This window comes from Mercurialis annua, linkage group LG1-X (assembly GCF_937616625.2).
Source record: "Mercurialis annua linkage group LG1-X, ddMerAnnu1.2, whole genome shotgun sequence".
Taxonomy (NCBI): Eukaryota; Viridiplantae; Streptophyta; class Magnoliopsida; order Malpighiales; family Euphorbiaceae; genus Mercurialis; species Mercurialis annua.
The window spans coordinates 60,278,633-60,290,029 of record NC_065570.1 but is presented as its reverse complement, the minus strand read 5'-3'; the positions used below and the strand labels follow the sequence as shown (position 1 = coordinate 60,290,029).

The 11,397-nt window shown below is 31.7% G+C and overlaps 2 protein-coding genes across 2 annotated transcripts; one reads left to right on the top strand and one right to left on the bottom strand.

Moving 5' to 3' along the window:
- Positions 1-378: 378 nt before the first annotated feature.
- On the bottom strand, positions 379-1,830 carry LOC126687953 (VQ motif-containing protein 9). Its single transcript, XM_050382508.2, has one exon. The coding sequence runs from the start codon at positions 1,592-1,594 to the stop codon at positions 674-676; it is 921 nt and encodes a 306-aa protein (XP_050238465.1). The 5' UTR covers positions 1,595-1,830; the 3' UTR covers positions 379-673.
- A 6,232-nt stretch (positions 1,831-8,062) lies between these two features.
- On the top strand, positions 8,063-10,418 carry LOC126665422 (cytochrome c oxidase subunit 6b-1). Its single transcript, XM_050358230.2, has 5 exons — positions 8,063-8,275; positions 8,749-9,063; positions 9,151-9,233; positions 9,363-9,444; positions 10,066-10,418. The coding sequence occupies exons 1-5, from the start codon at positions 8,234-8,236 to the stop codon at positions 10,117-10,119; spliced, it is 576 nt and encodes a 191-aa protein (XP_050214187.1). The 5' UTR covers positions 8,063-8,233; the 3' UTR covers positions 10,120-10,418.
- Positions 10,419-11,397: the final 979 nt, after the last annotated feature.

Sequence of the window (11,397 nt, the reverse complement as noted above, 5' to 3'; positions counted from 1 at the left end):
AGTGATTGAAGTGGGCATCTGCCTAATCTTAGCAAGAATTTTTCAAAGTGAACGTGTCACTGTAGTCTTATTTGATTTTGAGTTTATCTTTCTAAGAAATGAAAATTCAAACCAAACAAGATAGATGAAATCAACAATGGAAAATATCTCTCTTATTAGCTTCCCTCACAGGAAACTACAACAGCTTAAATCATTAATTTGCAATCATTCTTCAAACTCTCATGACATAATTACATACTCTATTTAAAGCCGAACACCGCTAAAGTTAATCAAATCAAAACATGCTTCAAATTCAGAGTTAAATATACTAATCAAGCAAAACACTAAAACAAACTTATTCAAGTTAAAGACAGCAAAAATCTATCCGGCATCATCAAGTAAGAGACAGAAGCACCAATAGCAAAAAAACATAGAACAAATTACAAAAGTTTTGCTGTTTAACATATTTCTTTATCTAATCTATTTACATAAAAAAAATAACAACCTTGTAAAAGAAACCAGCGTTACCACTTACCACTGGTGAATCCAATTAACCCAACCCCCTGACTGAGCTATATACAAATGATTTAATATCCTAACAAAAAGGAATTCCTTTCTAAATTTTAAACCACATCGTTTACGACATCAGAAATTACACTTACCTGATCTGAAGATGAGAAAAAAGAAGTCAAAGTCAAAGACTTCTCCACCTAGGACTGGCCACCGGTAATGTCGGAGACAATGGAAATGCTGACGGTGACAGTAATGAGCCTGGTGAAAAGAAAGGATGAGGCGATTTCGGTGAGTTCAAGCATCCAAAAGGCGACGGAGACGTCGGCAACTGGAACTGCGGCATCATCATCTGCGGCGGAGGAGCAAACGGTTGCTGTTGTTGAGAAGGAGGAGGAGCTAGGTTATTCCACCTAGGAGAGACCAGCGGTGCTAACGGAGAGAATCCTGAAAACTGCTTATTATTAGAATCAACGCCGCCGGAAAGAGCGGTGGAGGCTGACATCGAGTTCTGAAGGTAACGCATATAAGCAGAGACCGGAGATTCAGCCGCCGGATGAACCGACGGAAAAGGAGGTAACGGCGAAAGAGGAGCCGAAGGAGGCCGCGGCATAGACATATGAAGATGACTCATGGGAGCGTTGAGAGGTTGAGACAGTGACGGTTGCTGATTAAGAATAGGAGCGCTGTTTAGCAAAGGAGGAGGACGGTTGGTAACATGCGCGAGAGGCGGAGGGCGTATACGCTGCAAACGAGAGCTTTGAGGCTTAGGCGGATGAATAGGCGGCGGAGCAGAGTACCTGTCATGAGACGGAGATCCGGTGAGCTTCTGAACGACGTCACGGAAATCACTCTTGTTGATATTGTAGACCGGCGGTTGATGCTGCGCCGGCTGAGGTTGAGGCTGATTGGCATTAGAAGTAGTGTGAGCATTATTGAAGGATTGCCCGTGGTCAAACGACGTCGGAGGCTTTCTAGGTATGATTGGTTTAGAGATCTTGTGAGAGAGTTTATTGAGGTTTTTGAGATAGTGATCTGAATTATGATTGGTGTTGCTGCTGGTGATTGTAGAATCACCAGAAGATTGACAGCTTTTATTATCCATTTCAGAAACAATAAAATATCTCTCTGTCTCTTAGATCTAATCCTCTATATAAAATTAAAACAAACAACTGAAAACTGAAAACTGAACAGTTTTTTTAAGAAAATCAAACCACTGCTGTGTCTCTGTAATTTGTGAAGCTTTTAATTTGCAGTGAGGTAGGAATGATATTGTTATGTATGCACATCAAAATGGAAAGATAAAGACAGATAAATTAGTAATAATATTTTAGTATTTGTGTTTAAAAGAAGAGAAAGGACATTATCCCTATAGTATACAGTGTTAAGTAGTGTTTGTGTTTTGTCTGTTTTACCCTTCTTTGTTTGGTCAAATACACTAATTAATGCTTCCAACAAGTACTGTATTGCCTTTTTCCATTCACACCAACAACTGGTCTGTGTTTCCATTTAATTAGATATTTTCTTCTTTTTGCAATCATACGTACTACTGTTGCTTCATTTTTCATAGGACATGTCTAGTCAAACTTATTGACTCGTTTGGCTATTTCCAGAACAAAAAAATAATTAGGGGTAAATACAAAATTTAACCAGAGGCTTGGGACAGGGATTTCTTTTTCTAAAACAGAAATGCAAATGAATGATGATAATCATGAATAAACTTTAAGAAACATATCTGTACTTGCCAAATTTGGTTTTGGAATTTTCTGTCACGCTCAAGCTTCCGTTACACTTTGCATCTCACTTACCTCTGAAGATGGTTTAATTAATGTTTTTATTTTATAAAAATCTCGAATTTGAATGTTTTTTTTAGAGAATTTATAAAATTTTCTGAACAGATATCAATTATAAAACTATGCCTTTAAACCTTCTACATTAAGACTAGTCCTTACTCGAATTGTGTACGTTGTTTGCGGAAGATAAATTCTAGACCCTAGTTTTAAACAACCGCATGCATGAATGGAGTTTGAACTCACGACTTCACATAAACTAGAAGAACATCTTAACATATTTATTATAAATATTTGAATTTAAATTTAAGCATAGAATTGAAATTTATCATATTTAAAAATAAATATTTGATAAAAATTTTGCTTTTCACAACAAAATTTAATAAAAAGTTGTTCATTCCCATGCTTTGCTTTCACAGAACAAGGCTGCAAAAGGGTACGCTCCATATTCATCAAGCTTTCTCAGCTTCTCATATCTGCTTTTCTCTTCTTTTTCTTTCATCAAAATACATGTATATATTGCATTCTTGAGGCAACCAGATTTAAAATATGCACTTTTCAGATTTTTAAGTTGTACTGCATGAAAACAAAATCAATTTCTTCCAATGAGTCTGCGACCAATATTTTGTGTATTAATTACTAAGTGCATTAATTATTACTTTTTTGTTTAAACAAAAGGGCGTTTAAAATTCTTAATTTCTCACTATTTTAGTCAATTAAACTAACGTGGTTTAACCTAAATTAGATTCTTTCTCGTTAATCTTACCTCTTTTTTTGTTGGAGTAATTACAGCAAAACCTAAGCAAGAAAAATTATTCCACATAACCAATGTGTCATGTCATTCGTATAATAAACTAATGGTGCGTTAGTCACGTAAAAAAATTAAGTGCTGATAATTAAAAGATTCCTTATTTTAAATGCGCACTAATTTATTGTAAATATGACATGACACAATCAATACATGGAATCAACACTCTCAAGCAATAATTATACGACGTTGCCGCATGATTTTTTTTTTTTTTTGAAGATTTGTGCGATAGTTTGTGACTTTGTGTTGTTAATATATTTATAGAATACTTCACTATCGCAGCAGAAGCTCTTTAATTTGTTATGAACATGGACGTGACAATTGCTGCATGAAGTAAACAGTCAAAACTGAGTAAAAAGAAACAAAAATTAAAGAATATTAGACGATTATGAATTGCAAAACATGCTACTATGTTTTTATGACTTTTTATAGACGTTGCAAATATCTAAGTATATGCATGCATCGCTAATATTTCATCAAAAGCATTTCGAAGCACAAGATGTGGTTATTCTTTTTGCTTTCTTTTTTCCACCAGGTCTCACCGTCTATTAACTCTAAGTCTCTAACGCACTGATTATATTGATTTTATATTTTTCAAATTTACAAATTTTATTAAATTTTTAATTTATGGAATATTAAATTAATAATTTATTGATTCTATCTTTTTAATTTAACATAAAATTCATAAATTTATTAATTATTTTTAAAATTTTAAAATTTTAAAACAGTCTATCATAAATCAAAAATAATGAATTCAAATTTTCCACTTAAAATGTGAAAAATTAATATTATGCAAAATCTATAAACCATATTGGAATTAATTTTATAACTAAACGAAACTCTTTAACATAATTAGTTGAAATAGTTCGACTAATTTAATTAATTTGTTCCAATTAATTTTTACTCACCTCTAGTAGCAACATTTATTAGTGTGTACAGTATACACTCTAATAATTAATACTCGGTAAATTAATAATTCTAATAATTAATAAAATTTTAGGGAATTGGTTTCAATATTACATCTTATTTAATATTTAATAAATTAATAAATTTAATAATGGATAAATTTTAATCTGCCATGTATATTAATTATTAGAGAATCGACTATAATTAGATCGTGTACAGTTGATATAGTTAGGTACGCAAGCTCATCATAAGATACTTGTTTAAAATATAAATGACATTTTTTCAAAAAAATTAAGCATGCCTGGCTAGCTCAGTGATCTTGATATATAATATGTTGACTAAGCCCGCCATCTTAGTATACGTGTGTAATTTACTCAAAAGCTTCCTAAACGTATCTTCAATCGTAACCAAATTAAGAGAGAGAATAAATATTTATTTTTTTAACCGTCAATTATCGATTATATTTATTTATATATTCATCTCTTATGGTTGTCTTTTTTTTTCTATCTTTTGTGAGAAATTCTTACCCAAATCCGGTTCATGAAAAATTCATGTATTTATCTAATGAGATATGTTAGAAAAATGAGAAGAAAAAGAAAATAATGAAAAAAAAGAGAAAATTATGTTAGATTTTTTTAATACTTCATTGAATAGGTGTATGAAAAATTCATGAACCAGGCCTAATTTAGAATTTTCATTACGATAATGACTAGTTACTGACTTTCGTTTTAGTAACTATTGTTGATAATTGATACGTACCTAAATTAATTGTATGAAATAGCAACTTCAAGTTTAGTTAGTGCCGTTGAAATATGGGAAAATAAATATAAAATATATGAAAATGACAAGAAAATGAAATCAGAAATCAGTTGTAAATTAATTCAATTAACATGTTGTGCATTGTTTTTGTTACAATTTTGTTTGGTTTATTAAGTTTGGAGTGTTGTGGTTGGCATGAATCTTATGCGTAGAAGAAGGGTTAGAGAGTGTCGTTTTGCGAAAAGGTGAAGGAAGCTAATCGATTCACGGGTCTTTTTCTAAAGGCTTACTCTTCAGTAAAAAATGGGCCTTATGGCAAGACCTCGTCAATGGAAAAATTACAAGATTAGGCTAATCACGGCAATTTCTTACAAAAATGCTAAAGTACCATATTTCTTTCATCACTGCTAATTTTTTGTTTACATTAGAGAGCTAATAATGGCAAATTATTACAACTTTTATATACTTCGTCTCATCCTTACATGTGTCACTTAATTGACAAAAAAAAAATAAGGGAGCAACACATGAACCCAATTTGGATTTTATTATTCAGATAAACAAACACGTCTTTAATAATCTCTCGTATCCTTCTTCAACTGTTCGAATTCAACGGTCAACACTCACCACCGCCATAATAACACTCTCCTCCTCCTCCTACACCTCCGGCAGCCATCTCCTCTTTTGCCGCCAAACAACCACTATCTGATCTTCCTCCTCCACCGCCTACTTTATTTAATTCCAGTCAAAGTAAAATTTCTCTCTTATTATTTTTACACTTCCATATTCTAATTTTTATTTAGGGTTTCAATTAAAGTATTTTTCCTGGTTAAATTGAGGAGTCAGCATTAATTAACTTTACTATTAATTTTATTATTCGTTGCACTTGATGGTGTAAATTAATTACGGTTATTAAATTTGGATTTATTTAATGATTGACATTAGTAAAAGGAAAGCTTTGATTAAAAAATTAGCATAAGTTCACTATGCTGAGTGCCTTGCTTATTGTCACCAGCTACTTGATTTATAGAACAAATTTCAAGAGGTTGGATTTAGCAAAGAATTATTGCCAAATTTTTTTCAATTAATTATTGCCAAATTTCAAAAGAAAAACGAACCGAAGGAGCGGAGCAAGTGGCGGCGGTGGCGGACCACGCAAGTAAACACACGGTAGTGATGTAGATCTCTAGTAATGGTGAGAATAAATTGGACTAATGAATAGTAGCCGAAATAGGGAAGACTCTAGATGAAGAAGCCGAAGATAGTGGTGAAAGTGGGCGGGTCCAATTTTAATATTTTTGTTTTTACGAATTTGTACTCTGGTAAGGACCACACATGTATAACTTTAGATGTTATAACATTGTTTAAAAGTAAAAATAAGAATGCATTTGAAATATTCGTTAACAATTCATGTATATATTATTTCAAATTTTTATTTAATTAATTCAGTTTATTTGTATTTTAAAAAATAACATCGCATTTTTTAAAAAAATATGGTGGCACTGCGAATGAGAAAGTGATGTATTATTTATGTATTTGAAATGTATATAACATGTATTTATATTATTTAAGAGATGTATGTTTTATGTATTTTGTGGTATGTTTTAATTTGTTATTTGTTATTTTTATCGATTTAATTGAATCAACCGATGAATATTTAATACATACAAAAAATATTTGAAAAAAATATTTGATACATCTGCGATACATATACGATACACCTCGAATACATATCCAATACATTTGCATATTCGTTGTTCGGAACTTTTTTCTTATTTTCTCTTTTTAAGTTTTATTACTAATATTTTAATACATCTCAAAGACTTATCGAAAATTTTATTACATGTATTGCATATAGATTTTGTATACATATTTAATATATCTCTGATAAATAATTTATATATATGATAGATATATTTTAAAAATGTATTAAACAGATACATCGTTGATATATAATTTATACATAATATGTACATCCTTAATATATGTCTTTTAGATGTATTTGTTAGATACATCTTTCATATACAATTAAAATATAATAAGTATATCCTTACTATGTATCATTAATAAATAATTTATACAATTTACAGAGCATGTGACATATTTTTATTTTTATATATGTTATAGATACATTTCAACTATCCGTAAATTATATATTCAATGCGTTAAATATACAACTCAAATACAAATACTATACATATACGATACATTTCTTATGACGACATTATATTATTATTAGTTTTTTTTATTTATATATCATGTATATACATACTGGATACAACAATGATACATTATAGATACATCACCTGATACGTCATAGATGTACCACCGGTACATTATAGATACATTATTGATACATCATAAATACATAAATAATACATTATCGATGCATCTTTGATACATCGTAGATACATCAATCGATTTTTAAACTAGTGGAGTAGCCCATACAAGTGATAATTATATGTTAACGCTAGTTCATCTTTGATCACAAGTCAATTTAATTATTATGCTCGAGAGAGTGTTAGAAAATGAGACCCTGAGTAAAGCATTCCCTCTTATAATACATTGCAGACTAATTTTTTTTTAAACTGTAATTTTGTTATAACATAAATGTTAAGTTATGATACATTATAGATACATGTTTGATGTATAATTTATACATTGTAATTTTTATATTAAAATTGATGGATTATTATAAGAGGCTATTGATATTATTTAATGCGTGAATTTTAATTAAAATATGTGATACATATATCTTTTAATTTAAAATATATTATACATACACCTTCGAGACACATAAATAATACATATTAATAATATATATATATTTATTTATTTATTTTTGTTAAAGAAAAATGAAAAAATAATAATCAAATATGTATTTGATACATATCTGATACATAACAGATACATAAATGATACATGTTTGAATAGTTTTGACAAACTGACGCGTGATTGGTGCACAGCTCTGATGCGCGTGGCAGACACATGTCAGACGCGTTTTTGACTTTTTTTAACTTGTTTTGTGTGTGCCATGTGTTGCATCCTCATTGAAAAGGTATTGAATGTAAAGTTTCAGCCTTTTGAGGTGCTCATGTAATATTTCAACAAACTTAGCATTTTTGTTATTTTATTCCATTTTTTGAATATTTTTGTTATCTTCTCTTTTACTGTGTGCGCTCACATTAGTGGATAGCCCATTAGAAAGTATAAAGCCCACAAAATACAGTGCAAAGAAGGCCCACTTCGTTCTAGTGCATGGTTCCAGTAGCTTCAGAAAATTACACTAAAAAAGAATTAAAAAAAAAACGTGGCCAAAAGTGAGCGAACACCTGAATTTCCCATCAGCTGAATAAGAGTAGTAAAACAGTACAAACCTTGTCTCCACTTAACCTAAACCCCAATCTACTGCTCTTCTTTTTTCTTTCAGGCCGTCCCTTTGCTGGAACCACTTACCCAAATCTGATCCTTTCCTTTCCCAGCAATGGCGGATACTGCAACATCTCAAACTCCTTCCTTATCCCAGGTTTCTTTTCTTTCATTTCTATTTGACTTTTTAAGCTGTAGATCTATGTGAATTCTCTGTTTCTATTCCGTTCTGATTGTAACGGATCTTCAATTTTTTTGTCTAATGAGATCAATTGATTCTATTGTTGTAGACTATTATAGTGAAATGCGACTTTTTAAATCTCTTTCGATGACGTTTTGGATTTGTTGAGGTTTATTTAGCTGGGTAATCTTATTAATTAAAGAATTATAATCACATAGAATAGTAATTCATAAGAGAGGAAAAAGAATTGATGATCGCTATTTTTGTACTGCAAGCCTTTTGATTTCAGTTTACTAAAGGATTCATAGCAAATCCTTGAGACTCTGCTGTATATTAAATTTTACCCAGTTCCTCTTGAATTTTCCCGAATTAGTTAAAGGAATGAAATTGGCCGATAGTATAGAAAGCTTATGAGCTACTGCTTATGGAATTTTAATATTGGAATACAGCATTATTTATTGGAGAAGTCAGGTGAAGTAGGTTCTAAACCTGTGGAAGTAAAAGAAGACGCGAAGCCTGAAACTACCGTGTCTGCTGAACCTGCCGCAGCGAAAGTCGAGGAAGCACCTGCAGCTGCTGCTGCTGAAGAAATAGCACAAGATACTACTCCTGCTGCTGCTGCTGCCGAAGAAACCACTGAAATTAATACTGCTGCTGAAAGCAGTAGTCAAGATACTCCTGCTGATGATGCAGAAAGCAGTGAAACCAGTCTAGAAGAGAGTTCAAATGAGCCAGAAGCTGCTGATGAGGCACCAGAGATAAAGGTATTATCATGAACCTTTACTTTAAAGTTTTATATAAGTGCTACTTAATATTCACTTTTACAATGGAGTTGCCTTGATGGTTTCCAGCTTGAGACAGCACCAGCTGACTTCCGTTTCCCAACTACAAATCAGTCAAGGCACTGCTTTACCCGATATGTTGAGTACCACCGGTAAGTCAAATCTTTTGCATGGTTTCTTTATTTCTTGTTTATTCTTTCAGTATATCTACATGCTCCAATTTGGTGCAGACGCCTTCTACTTTCTCTAAACATTCTAGTATTTCTTGTCATCTTCTATAGGTGTGTAGCTGCTAAGGGGGAAGGTGCACAAGAGTGCGACAAATTTGCCAAATTTTACCGCTCCCTTTGTCCTGGTGAATGGGTATGTATTTTCAAGTATTTTTTGTATGTTGGTGTTTTCTTTCATTCTGAATTAAAGGTTGGAGAAGTTTGGACTTTTAAGCTTATTCAATTTTCTAACATAAGGTATAATTCTAAGTTCTACTTCTAACCTGCTAGTAGAGGCATAAGCATCATCATTATGATGTTATAGAGATATCTTAGTATCTGTTTATGGTTAAATCACTGCTGTTTTGATTAGAAAATTACTGATGTTGGTTGAATAACGGTGTGGGAGCAGCAACGATGCATCCAAGGGGAACTATAGACTGCAAGTCCTTAGGATTGATAGGGAAACACGTGGCCTGTTCCTATTAGATTAGGTTCCCTGCTTTTAAAGAGATCTGAATTATATTTTGATAATAACTTTCTCGTCTATTTGTGCAATGTTTTCTATATTCGCAACTCCTACTTCTCTTTTGCTTGAACTTTGCACAGATTCAACTATCTGCTAACTTGTCACTCCTTGATATTTGAAATATTGAACATTATTACTCCCGTAGTTGTTTGGATTTTGAACTTCTTGTGGATTGAACTACCATATATTTCTGGATGTGGCTGTGTTAACTTCTTTGAGCTAATTTTTGATATGTAATGGTGTCAGGTTGACAGATGGAATGAGCAGAGGGAGAATGGAACTTTTCCAGGCCCTCTGTAGAAGGTTCTTGTTGGAAGTATGTATCCAAGTTTGCACCATCTGATCATTTTCTTTAATGAAGGTTATATTCTTAAGGAATGCCCTATTTACTCAACGAGTTAATAAGAAATTTTGGCTTGTCCATTAGAACTATAGCTGACTACAGAAATGCTTTAGTTTTTGTTGCCGATCATCTTCAAAGATGATGGTTCTTTCTCCATTTAATCTCCCCCTTTTAACTGTTATAGATTACTGTTTGAGCCTAAGAAAAAATGTTTGCATTACTTCCCTCGTAATAAAGAGGCACCGCTTTCTGATTATTCATTATTAAATGTTTGACCAGGCTGGTGCGAAGAATAATTGGATTAGATTAGCTACTGGCAATGTTTGATTATTGATTTTTTTTAACCTTTTCAAATTTATTTTATGCGTGTTGATTATTAGATCCTTAGTACAATGGAAGTCCGTATGAGATCTAATTGAGCCTTCATCATGATGATATTGCCCACTCGGAGAAGCTATGGCAACCTAAAATAGAAATTACAACCGCATTCAACTTAATTTAACTATATAATATCATTAGATTGTATATATTAAAAATACCAATTACATTTTGAGATTTACAATTTTTGAAAAAAATACAATTAGCACTAATATTTTTTTATTGAATTGTATAATTATTACCAGTAACTTAAAAAAATATAACCAAAATAGTTCAAATTAATTAAAGTAATATATTAGCTTCTTTGACTATTTAAATTAAATAGTAAGATTGATATAATTTGAACTGCTCAAAATAATAAACCTCCCGGAGTAGTGTTATTTTGAATTTATAGGTGCAAGTTCTGATTATATTCTTTGATTCCATATTATATCATAAATCATATAGAAATCACAAAACCAAAAGATAAGCACTTCTACTTTCGGAGAACTAATGAATGATAATGGGAGAAAAAGATGTGCAAAGAGATAATAGCTTGCAAGGGCTCTTTCCAAGTTAACGACTGAATCAGAAGTATTGGTTAAAGTAAAGCAATAACATGCAAGGCTACACAAGCAATTCAGTATAAATTACTTCCAAACTTCGTATTCACATCTCAAAATTTTATAAAAATCTCGAGTTCAATTATGTTTTGGTTTACTATTGAGCATAAAATGGGATGGGCACAGCATAAGACATTAATGTTTTGGCTAGCCATTCAACAACCATGGGGCAGTACAGCATAAGACATTAATGCAAGTTTTGCTCAAACCCTTGCGGTTCTTAATAAATTATACATCACGAGATCACAGGCAAGA